Source organism: Falco rusticolus, chromosome 9, assembly GCF_015220075.1.
Source record: "Falco rusticolus isolate bFalRus1 chromosome 9, bFalRus1.pri, whole genome shotgun sequence".
NCBI lineage: Eukaryota > Metazoa > Chordata > Aves > Falconiformes > Falconidae > Falco > Falco rusticolus.
Window position 1 is genome coordinate 32312546 of NC_051195.1, and position 18160 is coordinate 32330705.

Consider the following 18160-nt stretch of genomic DNA (forward strand, 5'->3'; position numbering starts at 1 on the left):
ATGAGAGTGGTACATCAGCTCAAGGAGAACATGACATCTAACGTCTAACTGCAGTCCCAACAAGAGCATGAGATTTGCACCATGAATGATGATAAATTAGCATTTAATTTAGATAAATAAAAATTCAGTATGCTAAATGCATGCTGAAGACATGCACCACCCTAACGGAAAACTGCATGGAAATGTATATTTGTCAAGCGTGATGTAGAGCCTAGGACAGCTTCCAGTGCCACTATTACTGTACCCAACAATTCATGGCTTACTCTGATTAGATTCATAAAATATGAGTGGCACAGAGTAGTTTAATAGACTTTGACAAATGGGAAACTAAGACCTAGATTTTCAAGGGACACTGGACATCTAGTTGCCTCTGAAGTCAATGGAAACTACATACCTAGAGACCACAGCACGGCTGGACAGAGAGACCCAAAGGTGTGCTAAAGAAGCCAAATGAGTATGTACCAGATAAAACCAGCTTAATCTGCCTCAAGAGAAAACAGTGAGAAAGTAAACCGCCATGGTTGCTAGGTATGTATCACATTTACTGGCAAATGTGAAAGTCCATGAAACCACATGTACCCGTCATTGTTTTACCCATGGCAGCACAACGGTCTGGCTCAGGTGATGAAATACAGCTTGGTTAAGCAAGCTGCCCAAAACCTCACAGATGCTCTGTAAAAGACATGGCTTGCAGCAATTTTGTGAGTTTAATGTGGGGAGATGTAGTCTGAATTCCCTCTTCCGCTACTGTTTCTATCACTTTCCCCTTCTTCCCACTCCAATCAGCTGTCCTTAGCTTTGCTTGCTCTAGCTAATGAAGGTTAGCATGCACCACCTACACGATTTACATGGCTTCTGCCTTTCAAACCCAGGCTGGATGAGCAGAACATCAGGACTGCCAGGTGTCCCTTGCCTCTCTTCTGGTACCTGGCATGTGAATATGATGGATTCAGGGTTGTACCACCACATCCATGTCATATGATTGCAACTTTAGGAGGCTCTAACAGGAGGGGAAGAAGAGGAGGGGGCTGTAGCACACTTCATTCTCCTGTGCCTACAGTGTTCATGGTGGGTTTCACGCCCTTCTACGGTATTTCACTCAGTTTCACCAACTTCTGATTTTGAGAATGAGTTAGGTTTTCCCTCCCTTGGGTACTGAAACAAGAGCTTTTGCATAATAGAAACATTAATTTCTGTAACTCTGTCCCACCTGATCTATTCTAACTGCAAGTGTTCCAGGAACAGAAACTATTTGTCACTGTCTCTGGACAGACTCACCATGAGTCTCATGTTGGAGAGTAGCTTCCATGTGTGATATGACACCACGAAAAAAGCAATCTACATAATTGCTTCCTTAAGGAACCTTATTCCATCGCAGTTTGTACAAACTATTTCCACTTTGTTCCTGTACACGTTAAAGATTCTCTTCCAAATTAGAAAAAGTCACACAGAACTATAAATCCTTTGGGCGCGCACCTGCAAACACACAAACACCTTTGAATAGCTTGTTGCTTGCTCACGAACACAAGACAGATTTTTGTTCCTATCAGAAAAGAACACTATACATTATAAAGTACCTAAGAAGCAACTTAAGCTGTCATCAGCAGAAACATCTGCTCCCAGTATTCATCCCAGTGACTTCCAAGCACAGAGAGAAGGTGTTGAATGGACTCTGAAACACTTTGGGAAAGGGATAGTGAAGGATCACAGGCCAAATGGATGACAAAACAGGAACAGTATCAGAATACACTTCAGACCTGAAGGCAGAAACAGATGTTTGGGCCCTCCTTAGGCAGTTCCCACTGAAAACAATGCCATTTTCTAGTAGAGTAATTAGGAAGGGGAAAGCAGTACCCACAGACTAGTAAGAAAAACATTCTGATCATCCTGATGGGAGCCAGGGAGATACTTCTCCACAAGAAACAGCTGGCTGAAAATGGCAAATAGTTTCTGGCTCTTCAAAGGTTACCATTTGGACCCTGCAGGATGCCAGAGAAGCTGCTGGAGTCCCACTGAAAATGACATTTCTTCTTGTCCATAAAAAGGGTCAGGAGTGCACTGTCAGGGCTTCCTTTCCCACAGCCACAGAGACCCCATTTTTACAGGGGGATAAAAGAAAAGGACAAAGAGAGGGAGTAATTGGCAAAACACAATAAGCTGCTGAGTGCCAGAGGGGAGCTGGGTCAGATATAAATTTGAAAGTTTATGGACTGGCTTCCTTGCCAATTTGTGATGAATGAAAAAAGAAGGGGGATGAAGGAGAAAAGGGAGGAAAGGTTTTGTGGAGCAGTAAATCTCCATCTTTTTTGTTTATTACATGGGTGGTGAAAATTGCAGAGGAAACTAATTTGTCAAAAAAAGAAAAGATGATTGCTAAGGATGCTGAGCAAGGGAAAGTTTAACAATCTGGGTGACCTAGTGGTTTCAGGCCCACAGCTAAGTTAACAAGGCCTTAGACTGCTGCAAGAGGCAGTTGCAACTGCCAGTAACAGGTCAGGCAGTTGAAAAGGCTGCTAGAAAACAAGAATACAAGGAGTGGAAGATATTGTTGATAGATGCACTGATGGGAAGACTTCACTTATTCACAAATCGAGGGACAAACCCAAACAGAAGTGCTAAACCCCTTGTGCCATACAGTGGAGCAGCAGGCATCCAGGAATGCTGAGGATTTCACCATAGCACTGATGCTGGTATTTGTGAGCTGACAACACCCTCTACACCAATGTTCATATAGCTCGTACCGACATGGGGCATGTCTGCTTGAGCCACAGACATACTGTATGGAGAGGAAGAGGTAGGGTGGTGCTTCACCCACAGTTAGTTATCTTTGCCCCTGGAATCTGAAGTAATAAGCTGAGAGATATTTCAGGATTTTTGGCCAGCATAGCGTTTCATCTTTTAGTCACAATCATGCTAGGGTCACCTGGTGGGCAGGACCTTTGAGGCCTGCAGGGAGATACAGTCCTCCAGTTGTCATAGCCTGCTTCAGCCTTGCACAGAGAAAACAATTTATAGTGGCTGAACCCCACTGCCAGCATCATGAAGAGGACAGGCAGATAATCCAACCCCATCCCTGTGCCTTAAAGTAGCGAAGTTCTGACCTGCACAGGTCTACCACCCAGCTCTGTCCTCCAGTGCTTTCTAAACTCTTGACAGCCTCATAAAGTTTGGCTTATGAGGCTACTCCGGTTCCTGTGGGCAGGAATCATCCCCTGAATCCTTCCTGCTTTTTTTCTACTTCCATGAAGTAGAACAGAACTTCTAAGAGGAGAGACATGGTATCATGCAAATTTATGTCAATTTAACATTATTGAGGAATCCAAATGGAGTCTCAGCTTCTAAATACAGCTCCAAAGTGTTTGGGCAGAGTAAAAAAAAAACAAACAAACAAATCCAACAACAAAAAAACAACAAAAAAACCCAAAAAGAGGCTGTAGCAGATACCACAGTCATTACATAGATGCCGATGAATCAGATGCATTTATACCACAAGTACTTGTTCTAACCTGCCTTGGAAATCCCATATATATATATATATATATATAAAAAAGTATATATACACAGTTGGACACAAATAGATAAATATACACTTATCCAAGTAATGGACACAATACCTGCTCTAGGTCTGCTGCCGTTCTTTTACTTTCTCCTGTGGCATCTTGATATGGTAAAATGAAGAGTTCAGCAGAGGTGGGCAGACCAGGGAGCACTGCGACCAGAATATGCTTGCTTGAAATACCTGTTGCCTGATACACAGACAAATAATGAACAGATAAAGAGTGGGGATGGCACTGAACACTGAGAGCTTCTTTGCTCAGGCATCACAGTACATATACAAATTATGTAGGGTATATCTGGTACAACAGGGAGAAACTTGTTACAATCCACTGCAGGTAAAAAGTCAGGGATTGATAATTTCCTGATCTAAGCTATTTTACGAATGTTCTCCAGTATAATAGGCAGGGTCCTAAGGCAATAGCGATAATCAAACATGTGCTAAAAGGAGCTCCTATATAACAGTTGCATATGGCACAATTTGCTTTGTCTAAATTTAGCTGCCTTAAAGTTATGACTATCCCAAGTTAGTCCCTGAGGTTCTTCATTTAGTCAGTGGTAAGAAGCTGCAAGTTAAGGGCCCAGTATATGGGCAGAACTGCACTCTGGAGGTGTGATTAGCCAAAACATTTTAAAAGCCATGTGGAGACTCAGGGAGGGAGAAGATGATGAACCAAATTTGAAACCCAAAAGCCAAACAAATTCTTATAGCTCACATCCTGAGTCAACTCCAAAAGACTTTTTTTGTTGTTGTTTTGTTTGTGCATGTGTTTTGTTTTGTTAGGTGTTACAGATTGTATTAATGTGCAGATTTGTATTTTTTTTTTGTCCTGTTGCCTGAAAATCTTAAGCAACCAGTTAAAACTCAAATCTCCCTTTGGCATAAGTTAGCCAAAATTCAAAGTACCCCGCAGGCATCGTTATTAGGGTCATCTCTGGTCATGGGTTTCAGCTGCTGTTACCATGACATTACCCAGTCAGACTGCAGCGTTATTCTCCAGAAAAGAAGCTAGTGTGTCCTTCAGAAGGTTTCGTGAGCCAAAAGAAGGCGAAACATAGTTTGCTGAATCTTCCTCCATTGCCTTTTTGTGTTCTGGATTATCCAGCAAATGTATTTAAATCTCAAGGGTATTTTAATTTAAACCTTAAGTTTTGAGGTGCTGAATTTAGCAGGTCACTTTTAAAGGAGTAAAAAAAGTGCCCTCAGGTATGAGGGACAGTCCACAGCAGCCTGACGCAGCACAGAGACTCCCCTGCAGCCAGGACCTGCAGCCCTCTCACACAGTAACTGGACCTAAACCACAGGAATTCTCCCTGGTAGTTCAGGAGGAAAGACGTGGAGCAGCTGCTCATTGAAGGAAATTATGGATGGAGGATAAGGAGTCAGCAAAAACTGATTAGAAATCACTAGTACTTGAGCTAATTCTGTGGCTATCCCACGCATGACTGCTGACAGTCCAGGGAATACCCTGTGGAGCTATAAAAACTGAATGCTTCCCCTCCACTGCACAGCAAGGAAAAACCCCTCCACTGCTCACCAAGGAAAAACGTGGGTTTGTTGCTGTTGTCTTTTTTTTTTTTTTTTAATATGGATTTAGAAAAAAAACAACTGTAGCAATGTAAAGATCTCACATTCTTGACAAGTATTCTGTGAAGCCAGGGACTGCATTATTTGTGCTGGCCTAACAATTTGTTCTACGATGTCAAGAAAAAGACACAGGATTACTGGTTAATGAAAAGTGTTCGTTTTTAGAGTCTGGCAATGATTTTTTTTTTCTTTCTTCCCCTCCTTCCCCCCCCAGAAGCTTTTGGCTGATCTACTCAATTCATTCTTGACTTCATCAAAAGTGGGAGACAGGACTCAGAAAATCAATGACGTGAGCAAATAATTATGATCATATATACAAAATAAGATATTCTGTGATAATATGAAAATATCCTTACTCTAGAAAGAAGCTGAGATTTTACTACAGAATTATAAATTCTTATGCAGAATTTTTATCCAAGACTATGGTACTCTGTAGTAAGAGTGTAATACTTTAATAAAAGTTCATAAATATTCTATAGCACAGCTATAATTTCCTATTGAATTATTCAGTTATTCAAATAATTTTAATACAGTTTACTTAATTTCTGTATAAATCTATCTGTTTTTTCTTTATTTTTTACAGAAACCTCTCACAAAGGCTTGTTTAAGGTGAATCATTTAGCTATGTAAAGAGGGATAATTAGCTATCAATTTTTTATGCTTTTTTAATTCAAACAACAAAAAGATTTTGTGTTTTCACTGCTCTGCTTTTGGAATGTAGCCTTGGTACTGTAGTTTTACAATCCTTTTTTTTTAATGGCTTGATTTTGTTTTATTGACTTGTTTATATTCTGAAAATTCATCCTGAAGATAAATGGATCCTTGAACACTTGTTACAGACATACATAAGTCAGAAAAACCACGTCCAGAAAACATGTTCTTTTTTTTCCTTTCCTCCTCTCCTCCTGTCTTTTGAGGAAATTGAAGAAAAAAATCTCAGAAACAATCCAGACAAGTTTGTGTGATTAGTGCACAGTGTTTTTCCAGTCATTTTAAACACAGAGGATGCTATGAATGAACATATAAGCTTGCTAATATCATCTACAAGCCTTGTAACCTTTCAAAATCTGAGTATCTTTATTTTTTTAAAAAAGTAGAAACCCTGTTTCAAATGGTTCCTTTCACTGTTTTTCTGCTGAGCTGAGAAACCTCAACTGTTGTCTCTAACTTTTCTTAGCCTCTCAGTTTGAAATCCAAATCTTCAGCCACACAAGTATATTTTTATGACATCCTGTTCCTCCGTTAAAGGCGGCACTTCAGAGCTTCTCCACAGCGTTGACGGGAGAACCAGCATCCAATCCTGACCCGTGAACCTCATGCTATGTGAAAGACATAAAGCACTTACTGTGGTCTTCTTCTCTGTAGTAAAAATTGTTTTCTTTTTAGTCTCCTAAGTTTCCTGCAGTGTATTTGTAATTCCATTAGAACAGCACTACTTTACACTGCTGTATAAGAATAGCAGTAAAAGAAGTAAGAATTCTTTGCAGCTGTAAAGGCATTTGTACAGCTATAGGCAGGTATAAGTAATTAGTTTTCTATATGGCCTTTTCTCAGAAATATTCCACATAATCCACTGTCATTAAAAAGAATAAACTGAAGGCTGACTCTGAGCACCAGATTGTCATAGCATGGGACAGTTTCAGCTGTCTAAAATTTAGGATTCTGGCCTCAAACACCAGTCTAGTCTCCTTTTATAGCTAGTAGAAACAGAGAGACACCTTGAGAGAACAGCTGATCCAGTTGGAACATAAAGCAGGACCACTGCAATGCAGGTTGTGCACATTGCTTACCTCCACCACAGCTCTCTTGACTACTCTGCCAATGTCCCTCCTCCACTCTGGGATATCTGGGTTGTAGTCATCCAGGTCTGGAGAGAATGATAACCGCAGGGACTGAAATTGCTCTGTAGATACAATGACATGGTGGTGAGTAAAGAATGAAATGCCTCAGTGCCAAACGAGCGGGCAGAACCTAGTGAAACCTGCTGCAGCTCACATTTTGCTTAATCAGTCTGCAGGTGAGGCACAGACTGTCAGAGAATCCAGCAGTGTGTCTGAGAGGTCTGGAGAATCTGAGAGATTCACTGCTCCAGTGTCACAGAACTGGAAAAGGTGATCAGCCTTTATTTTAGTGGGTGACTACCACTGGAAAAGGAGCTGTGTGGGGAATGTAAACGAAATGCTACCTTAATCTTGACTTCTGAAGCAGGCATGCCCTGTGAAAGAAGTTGTGATTGTACTCTCATAGACATGCCCCAAACACTTGAAAGTTAATTGGAAGGGGACAGGGATAAAGCTGGGGAGAGAACTAGCCTTGGAAAATGTACTTCTTAATCCCTGTTGCTGTTAACAGAGATGCCCACACTGATCACTACGACCACGTGTTTAGCACAAACAGCTAAAACTGGGATTCTCAGTGGTTCTCAGGCTCCATTTACACTGTATATTTGTGTGCCCTAACTTCTTCTGAGGCCTGAGTACAATATCAAGCCAGTACAGATTTCTGTACAGAACTGCAGCACAGCATTGACTTATCTTTCATATTAAGCAGCTTTTGCATGAGTTAAGAGGCCTCTACCAGCCAAGAAGGGGGAAAACCAGCTCCCAAAATGACCTAACATTTTGACAATCATGTAGGGTGACCAAATAGTGATAAAGCAGGTGCAGGGGGCTCTGGGAAGGAGATCAATGTTCTGCAGTCATCACAGTTTGGACTAATGTCAGTCAGTGGCCTTCAGAGATGTTATGCTGAATGGATAACACTGGAACTGAGTTTATAATCTCACTCAAAGCATCCTGGAATAAAGACCACACGTTGCTGCCAGCTAACCTGGCTCTCTAGGTCTTGAATATGGAGACTCCTATGTGAAATGAAGGCAGAAGAACTCACCATACACAGCAATAGTCTTTGTGTCCTGAAGAATTGTGTTTCCCGCTGAAACCTGAACGGTAATGGTGTTCATCCCTTCCACAGAGAATGTGAATGTGATGCTCCCTTCCAATGTGATCAGCGGCTGCAAGTATATCAGAAAAGGAGAAATTAAAGCAATTTGGCTAGAAAGGAAAAGCAAAAATGAATTTGGCGCTCTGGCCTGTCGGGATGGTTTGTGGAGTTAGTTTCAACTTGGAAACTTAAGACCTAGAAAGGCTGCCATGACACGGAAGCCAATTTTCCAGAGAAGACCCAGCAATCCAGATGGGGATGTCCTCCTGAAGCTCAGAGTAAAGTACCTATAATTTCCAAAGGAACTAAGTTTTAAGATATCCCTGTATTTCTCTCCCACCTAGCATGCTGGCTGATCTGGATCCCATGTTCAAGCGTCCATCTTTGCTGCACTCCCCAGAGAGGTCCAGATCCTAATACAAGGGCCTACAAGACTCACTGCTCAGGTATCACACTCCTTAGAGATCTAGCTGTGATTTGTTTCAGGTGACTCAAGGAGGTTTTGAGAGAACCAGGAGGCAAATTAAGATGGCCCAGTTTTTCTCCCATGTTACCCTTAGACATGGAGATGTTATTTTTGGAAAGTGATGGTGTTCAGAGAGGACACAAACCCCCTCAGCTTGCTTCACTCTGCAACCAGTTTATCAACAAGTTGTGTCCCCTTTCAGCAGTCTCTTCCCTACCTTCTCTTTTCACTTATTAATGAACTCTGGCTGAGATCTTCAAAGCACCCAGTATTAAGTCAAACTCTGTTGCCATTGTAGTCTGTAGTAAAACTCTCACTTCAATGAGAACAGCGCTAGACGGACCCTGATCACTTAAGAGCTTAGCAGATCAGAAAGAAGGTTAAAAAGTGACAATTACAACCTGTAAGTACCTCTAGAGGGAGATGATTTCTGATAGTACAGACAATTCTTTAATCTACACACAAAGGTAGCTTGAAACCGAAGCTAGATAAATTCAGACTACAAACACAGCCTATGTGTTCAACGCTCGGCATAATTAACTGTAGGGAAATAGTTGGGGGAGAGGGTAAAAAAACCCGAGCAGTGTATTCTCCATCATCTGAGGGAAATTATTAATGCAAAACAACAACAAAAAGTCATGTTCTGCCTTAATCACAAAGAGTTAAATAAAGCAGAAGGTACTGATGAAACCTTTTGACCTGCATTATAGAGAAGATCACCACTTGTGGTTGAAGGTCACCCTTGGTTCTAAAAAATTTGTGAAAATCTCTCCCCTTAGAAACTAATTAGGGTCTCTGGGTACTTCAGCCACAAAGATACATAAAATAACAGTTGTAATGCCCATGCAGATTTACCAACACTGCAAGCACAGAGGCAGCAGAATGCAGTGCATGCTGGTTTTGTATCTGAGCCGAGCCCAGAGGCAGGGAGGTGTGTTGGGAACCATTTATCCACTAGTAGCACATGATAATAAGGTCTTCATGCACACGTGGTTTAGCATAGACTGTGATGGCTCAGTATTGGGCTCAGCACATTTAAAGGGAGGCATAGAACTGATGGCAGTCTCTTCCCTTGTTAGTCACCAGAGAAAGGAGGTTTAAACTCTCGGGCTATGTTAAGTCAGTTCCAGATACAAGAACAACTTCAGTTTGAAAGGTTATTATCCTAAAAAGAATCCAAACCCATAAGGTGTTTTTTTGTTGTTGTTATTGAACAATGGAGAGTAGGGGAAAACACAGTAATTCTGGATTTTTGTTCACTACATCCATTTTGGATGTAAATACAGGGACAAAGCTATTGGCAATTTGCATGAAATGGCAAGAAACCCTACAGCTAAGTCTCAGCAACAACCACAAAGCAGTTTTACATTTCACTGACGGTATGTCACAGAACCACCAGTCTCCCGGTTTCTGGTTTATAATTTTCTTGCTTGTGTGACTATTCAGAAGCATTCCCAGATCCCTCCCTCCGTCCTCAGAGGGCTTCTCCAGGATTATATTGATTTCAGTCCATAAGGAATACAAACCTCTGTGTTGTTCCCAAACCACCAGACATAAGTAAGTGTTCCCACTTGGCTTGGCCACAGTACCGCCGTGGCATTGACCTCCTTGTTCTTTGTGGTGACAAATGGTAGGGCTAAGTGAACATGTTCCAAGGGGCCTGCAGAGACAGAAGCAAGAAGTGAGTCCCCCTTCCGTCAGAAATGTCAGCCTGAGGGGATATCCATTGGTTTAGGGGGGAGAAGTCCTCCAAATCACTGTCAGGCATGCCAGTTAATATTTCTGCTTGGTGCCATTTCTAAAGGCTGGCTTAAATCTGTTCCTCAGAGAGCAGGAGTTACCCATGTACCTGAGGCTGAAAAAGCTGGACTCTCTACTGCACAAATGGCATAAACTCAGGGACTTTATATGCAACTTCACCAAAAGAGGCAGAGCTTTGTTACATGAATATGGCCTTCACTGGGAAGACATAAGAATGTGCAGGGCAAGTGGCTTCAGTGGATATGAGGCATCTCTGCTGCTGCAAACTGCTATGATATGGTGAACTTCAGCAGTGGTGTATCCATTTATGTCAGCTGAAACTCTATCTGAAGGCAAGCTATTCACCAAGCGTCTTCATTTAAATGTTACCTTATAATACCTCCTTTTCCTCAATAACTTCTTTTATTTCTTTAGTATAAACAGAATATAATTCATTCAACAAGTGACATTATGCCCAGGGTTACACATTTCCCATCTTCTGGAGACAGATGGGCCTTTGTTGTTACATCTTGTCCTAGAGATTATTTTTTTAAAATGTGTTCTGACTGTTCACTTAGAGAACAAAGCATCTGTCCTGAGAGTGACAGAGAAAGAAAGAGAAAGAAACGCCAGGTGACATGGGGACATGGATTTCTTAAATAAATGAAGACCACATCTACATGTACTACATCTGCAAGCTCCCTACTCATCAGAAGCAGAGACCACAGCCTGGGAGGATTGATTGTCCTTATGGAGCTCAGATACGAGAGGGTTTTATGTATTTCAGGAGAGGAATTTCCAGGACATAACCCATGCAGATATCACCATTTACACCTTACTTTTCAAGCTAAAGGAACACCACACATTTTGGAGCAAGCACCTTGTACCCTACACATCTCACACAGGCAGAGAGAGAAATATGAAAAAAATATCCCAAATCAAACTGTATAAATAACATCAGAATAAACAAGGGCCAGTGTTCCTGACTTATTAGCAAAATGTATCTTTCTCTGGGCTGTAGACACAGCCGTTGCTTAACCTGAAGCAGCCCAGTTAAGACTAATCAAAGCCTGCTATAGACCAGACCACAGTGCATTTTTCCTTTTAGAATCAGCAGTCAACAATCTTCTTGAAAATTCAAGAGAAGCCAGAATTTCACCCTTATAATCTTAACAGCATTCCCCTGCTCAGATATATTTCTGTGACTGGGCTGCACCTGCTTTCAGCACGACGCAGAGACCTGAAAAACAGCAGCTTCTCAGGTTAAATATTTTGCAACTCTGGTGTTCTTTGGGATGTTTGCCAAATGCCCAGTGTCAGCACAGCCCTTTAAATGAACAAATGTCCTAACACCAGATTTGGTGACAGCAGCGACAATGGAGCCCATGTAAAGTCTAATATACTCCAACATAACTGCATAGCTACTCTGAGCACATCTCAAATGACCCTGCACTGCAGAGAGTGCCCCAGTACCTCCTTGGACCTCCACCATATGCCTGCTAGGAAAGAACATGACAGAATGGCTCCAGGAAGCCAATTCTGCTTGAGTGCTGTGCGTGTAGCTGGGTCAGCGGCTGAAGTGCCGAACTACTGTCTGGCCAGCAGATGGCGATAGCTCACTCTCGATAGGCCCTCGGCTTGGTACCGCTTTCTGCCAGGGAAGTTTGAAAAGCGTTCAAGAGAATTAATTTCTGAGCTTCGTGCAGGACCGTGGAGACTACAGACCTTCACCTGCCCTAGGAAAAACTGTGTACAAGACCAAGACAATAGGAAGGGAGAAGCTTCCCAAAAGGTTCCCTTGGGTAGGGGAGTTATTCTGAAGCGTTCAGGAAAATGCATAACTATCCAGGGGAAAATTCTGACCTGTCAGGACAGTTCAGAGACAGCCTGTTGGCTAGAGAAACAGTTTATATACAATTTACTGTACATCCACCCCAAAATACTTCTACCTCACAATAGTCTGTGGTTTTGAATGCCTGGACCAACTACTATGCACTGGCCCCGTGGCTGCAGAAGGATGAGAGCACAACACAGAGGCTTTACGCTCATCTTAGAGATCACAAGCACTGTGATTCAGTGCCTGCAGTTTTCCCCTCAGCACATCTGCTGGCCACAGGTAGGGAAGGGTGCTGGAATGCCCAGACAGGCTATATGTGCTCATATATTAACTCCGTAGCAAGGGGTCACACAGTTCATAGCCCTTCCTGAAACTCTCTGGATGTTCAGGCTGCACACTGCTTTTCTGTGGGTCTTAGCAGCGTAAGGTGTGCGTCTATTGTAAGGACAGATATTTTTACAAAACTTCCCAAAGGCCAAGCTTATACTCCACAAGCAGAATACTCAGCAGAGAGCTGAGTAGCAATGCAAGCATTTAAATAGGATTTAGAAGCTTTTGTAAATCTGTATGTTAGGCTCTGGAGGGGACTGGATTTACTGTGCAACTCTGTACTCAGCAAATCTAATGCTACTCTGAGTAGCACCACGCTCAGTCTGCAACCTGTTTTGAAGTCCCTAATTCTTATCATGTAGAGAAAAATGAGACATATCCCTTAGAGTGTCACTTCTCCAGGGGGTCAGACACGTATAATCTGGGACTGGCTGCAATAATCATGCAGTATTTAAGTCCTGTGCTGGCATTACTTACACAAAACACAGAAACGTACACTATCAGCTGCTAAGTCACATGAATTTATCTGAATATTGCTTATTTCTCATACTGCTTAAACAATCAAAATAATTCTTAAGCTTTTAATGTCTCAAGAAAATGGATTAAAACAGCTCCTGCTTCTCTAGTGCTCCCTCATAAACCCCCAGTGTTCCACAGCTACACCTCCCACTGCTCCCATCTGTTGATATGATGGTGCACCATTAAAGAGCTGCCCTCTTCCCCTGAAGAGGCAGCTGCTTTCATGCTGTATGAACTACAAAACTAGAGTTAAAGTGTATGGAATGTGCTGAATTATCCAGAAAGTATATGGAGTTAATTTGGTACAGGGTATGTGGTATTTCTGTAAGCATAACTTTAAGTTTTGGAATTTCCTGGTTTTTTACAGTAAATCTGGCACAGAGGCACACAGCTGAAAACACAAATAAGCCACAAAAAAACCACCCCACTGTATAAAGAAAATGATGGCTCCACACAAAATCCATTTGGTATGTTACAAAATTTCAGTAACAGGTTGACCCTTTGTGTTCATAACCATGTCTGAGAATAAATATGAAAGAACACATTGCTGGTTTTATGTAAGGACTTGAGATACATTTCAATTGTAAATAGAGCCAGCTGAAGTATAGAAAAGATTAAAAAGAATAGCAGAAAAGCAATGTGAAGATAATATTTTTTCTTGAAATACTCTTTAACACCAAGATTTTGGTTCCTATGACAACAGGAAGACTGAAATACACTGGTTTCCATTCCAGAGGTGGTTGCATTTCATTAGAGGGCAAAACACATGTACAAAGTAAAAGTCAAGGCTTTTAAAAGTGATTAAAGATCCTGGATGTCTTTGTATTTCTGGAATTGTAAACACGCTAATGAAGGTGCATTCAGAAAGGGCTGGAGACTCCTTTGATATGTCCCAAGGTAGAATACCCAAAATCAGAGGTGGAACATGTCACTATTGCCTGTGGCTCCCCTCCGTCTGGAGTCCTTTGTTGGAGGACAAACATTATAGCCCAACACGCTGCTTCCAGCTGCAAAGCCCCAAATGTTGTCTGTAAGAACAAGTAATAATTATTTAAAGAACAACAGAAGCTAACAATGAATATGAACATACATACATGTTACATGCAGGTAGAGGACAGCGTTGTCAGAACCCAGGCTATTTTCCACCACCACAGCCACTCGGAATATGCCCACGTTCTGGTAGATGTGCTTGATCCCATCTTCAGTCGAGCTGAGATTGGCATACGACACAGCAATGCCGTCTCCAAAATCCACCTGAATGAGGGATCTCTGGAGGTCTCCCTGTGGTGATAGTAAAGACAAAGGGTCAGAAAAGACTCTGCTTTTCTTTTGAGAGACTGGATCAGTGCAATGACCTAGACCAACCAGAGGACAGTTGCAAGGTCTGATGTTACCAGAGGAAAGGTGGTCACTTCATCAACTTCCTCAGCAGTCAGTGAAGAAAAAGTTGCACCCTCTTGAAGGTGACTCAGCTGCACTGTGAAGCTGTCCTCCAAGGTGTGTGCTGTAGCCCTGCTTTCCCAAACATCAGGGGGACCAGAGGATCTTCTAGAAAATATGCTGGCTCCTTCCCCTAAGTTTTCTTATAGGGAGGAACAGAGTTGTAGTGGGGAATGGTGTTCACCTCAGTAAGTGCTAAGGACATGGGTAGCTATTGAGATTGCCTCAGGAGTCCTTGGAATGACTCACACAGTGAGCTTTTGTATCTTGTGTCTGAGGTGCTGACCAAGATCTTATGGGTCAGGATTAAAGTGAGGGCAGGGACAGGTGACATAGGAGGGGTCTGTCTGCAACAGGGCACCGGGCCAGGAAGGCCGAGCAGGTGAGGCCCTCTATAGACAGATAGGAGCTGCCTCACACTCAAAAGCCCTGGTCCTCATGAGGAACTTCAACCACCCTGATACCTGTTGGAGGGACAACACAACAGGGCATAAACAATCCAGGAGGTTCCTGGAATAATTTGATGATAACTTCCTTCTCCAAGTGATACAGGAACCAACAAGGCGAGGTGCTACACTGGACCTGCCTCTCACCAACAAGGAGAGGCTCGTGGGGAATGTGAAGCTCAAGGGCAGCCTGGGCTCCAGTGACCATGAAATGGTGGCCCTTAGGGCAGCGAGGGGGGTGCACAGCAGGCTCACTGCCCTGGGCTTCAGGAGAGCGGGCTTTGGCCTCTTCAGGGATCTCTTGGTAGCCTACCACGGGACAAAGCCCTGGAGGGAAGAGGGGCCCGAGAAAACTGGTTAATATTCAAGGATCACCTTTTCGAAGCTCAGGAGTGATGTGTCCAAACAAAGAGGAAGTCAGGCAAAAATGCCAGGAGGCCTGCATGGATGAACAAGCAGCTCCTGGATAAACGTAAACACAAAAAGGAAGGCTACAGAAAATAAAGAGGTCACTGATGACAGCCAACATGGCTTCACTAAAGGCAAATAGTGTCTGACAAATTTGGTGGCCTCCTGTGATGGGATTACAGCATTGGCAGATGAGCAACTGATGTCATCTGCCTGGACTTGTGCAAAGCATTTGACACTGTCCTGCATGACATCCTTGTCTCTAAACTGGAGACACACAGATTTGATGGGTGGACCACTTGGTGGATAAGGGATTGGCTGGATGGTCACACTCAAACAGTTGCAGTCAACGGCTTGATGCCCAAGTAGAGACCAGTGCTGAGAGGCATGCCTCAGGGGCCGGTGTGGGGCCAGCACTGCTGAACATCTTTGTCAGCACCACGGACACCGGCACCGAGTGCACCTCAGCAAGTTTGCTGATGACACCAAGCTCTGTGGTGTGGTGGGCACGCTGGAGGGAAGGGAGGCCTTCCAGAGTGACCTTGACAGGCTTGAGAGGTGGCCCCGTGCAAACCTCATGAAGTTCAGCAAGGCCAAGTGCAAAGTGCTGCACCTGGGTTGGGACAACTCCCAGTATCAATATACAGGCTGGGCAGAGAATGGATTGAGAGCAGCCCTGAGGAGAAGGACTTGGGGGTGTTGGTGGATGAGAAGCTCAACACAACCCAGCAATATGCACTTGCAGCCCAGAAAGCCAACTGTATCATGGGCTGCATCAAAAGAAGCATGACCAGCAGGTCAAGGGAGGTGGCTCTCTCCCTCAGCTCTGGGGAGACCCTACCTGCTGTACTGTGTCCATCTGGAGCCCCCAACATCAGAAGGACACAGGCCTGTTGGAATGAGTCCAGAGGAGGGCCATGAAAATGGGTGGAGGGCTGGAGCACCTCTCCTATGAAGACAGGCTGAGACAGTTGGTGTTGTTCAGCCTGGAGAAGAAAAGGCACCAAGGAGACCTTATAGCAGCCTTCCAGTACCTTAAGGGCCTACAAGAAAGCTGGAAAGGGACTTTTTACAAGGGCGTGTAGGGACAGGACAAGGGGTAATGGCTTTAAAGTGGAAGAGGGTAGATTTAGATTAGATATTGGGAAGAAATTCTTCACTGTGAGAGTGATGAGGCACTGGCACAGGCTGCCCAGAGAATCTGTGGGTGCCCCATCCCTGGCAGTGTTCAAGGCCAGGCTGGATGGGGCTCTGAGCAACCTGGTCTGGTGAAAGGTGTCCCTGCCCGTGGCAGGGGGTTGGAACTAGACTATCTTTAAGGTCCCTTCCAACCCAAACCATTCTAGGATGATTCTATGATTCAAAACCATAAAAACCAGGAAGATAAGAGACATTCTCAGGGAAGGGTCAACTATATCGAAGCGGTGTTTTGTCAAAAGAACTGCTTCAGCCTCATATGATAACAAGAGCTTACAGCAGCTTAAGACTTGCTCAGTGGCCTAATTTAAAATGAGCTGGACTTGTATACATTTCAGAACAGCTACCAACACTATTGACACTAAGTGGGATATTTGGTGCTTGCCTTAGAAGGGAAGGGCTAATAAATTGACAGAGCTGATTAAAGTCTTCTCCTCTTGCCTAGAGATTATCCCAGCAAAGTAGGTTTGTGGTATAACTCAGACTGCCACTTTGTTACATTAGTCTCCTGGGCTGCTAATCTAGCACGTTTCAGAATTGTTACAATAAATTACAATAAATAGATAATTAAATAAAAAGCCCATTTGGGAAACAAACAAACAAAACCTTAGAGCAAACCAAAAGCCAAAGATACCAGGGATCTGTATTCTCCATGACAGAACAGGGATCCGCTAATGAGAAACAATCCTGAAACAGGTTTTAAACTTCCACTCCTGAAACAAGTCCAGCTTGGTGCATGCAGCATTGTCAAACTCTACGTCAATCACCCAACCCAAAAAGGCTTTTGAAACCTTTTTTCAAAATGCAATGTAATTTCCTTACCAATAAAAAGCAATTAAAATATTTTTTTGGTTGCAAACCTGTTTAAAAGACGGAAAAGTGAGTCATGCTTCCATATAAAAAAATCCATATATCCTATGTCATACACACTAGAAACAGTTGTAAGATTTTCTCACCTCACAGTGCAGTGACATGCCTATGGTAAGGGCAGTTTCTGACAGCCAGATAGTTACACAGCCCACACTGACCTGTATAACAACTGTGGCTGCTAAAGATCCTCTCCCTTTCAGGTAAGATGCAAGTACCTTGTCTTAACTTTAAGCATTCTCATGCCTTTGGAAAGTCTCCCTCTGTGGCTCTGCGTGATGCTTACGGTGGGTACGTTCATGCTGGCTGGCTGTTGCTATGCAGCAGCTCGCTCCACAGCCTGGCACGCTGAAGCAGCTGCTGCTGTCTGGAAGAATGCTGGTAAATTAATAGCCGAGGGCAGTTCATAAAATTGGCTGAAAGGACATTTAATTTACTTTGGTTTCCTTTTCCTTTTTTTTTCTGTGGTGGTTGTTGTTGTTGCTTTTCTTTTCCCTTGAGAAAGAAACAGCCCTCTGGATTCCCAACTGGCATGAAAGGTACCCATGTAAACCATTGGTGTCAGGCAGGTTTCCACATCAGAAAGGGAAATGTGTGTGTGTGTGACTATGGGAGGGAATTGCAACATAAGCTTTATATTCCTCATGGTCTCTCAGTCTTTTTATAAACTGTTGTGAAAGCAGAAATAGCAGAAGATCGCCTGAATGGAAAGCAGAATGAGTAGAGCTATACCTGGAGATGGCTTCCAAATGGATGAGACAAAAATAACTGTGTTGCTCTGTTCTGGAGGACCCCAGAGAGAAGGATGTGGCAGGGAAAAGACA

The 18160-nt window shown here is 43.1% G+C and overlaps 1 protein-coding gene across 4 annotated transcripts in view; it reads right to left on the minus strand.

Annotated features, from left to right (window-relative positions):
* Positions 1-18160, minus strand: part of SORCS1 (sortilin related VPS10 domain containing receptor 1) — a 304516-nt gene that overhangs the window by 17118 nt on the left and 269238 nt on the right. For all 4 annotated transcript variants that reach the window (XM_037400891.1, XM_037400890.1, XM_037400889.1 and 1 more), the window contains exons 19-23: positions 14073-14259; positions 10079-10212; positions 8033-8156; positions 6934-7046; positions 3615-3746 (exon numbers count right to left, since the gene is read on the minus strand). In XM_037400891.1, the coding sequence (XP_037256788.1) occupies positions 3615-3746; positions 6934-7046; positions 8033-8156; positions 10079-10212; positions 14073-14259 (690 nt within the window). The remainder of the gene's footprint in view (positions 1-3614; positions 3747-6933; positions 7047-8032; positions 8157-10078; positions 10213-14072; positions 14260-18160) is intronic.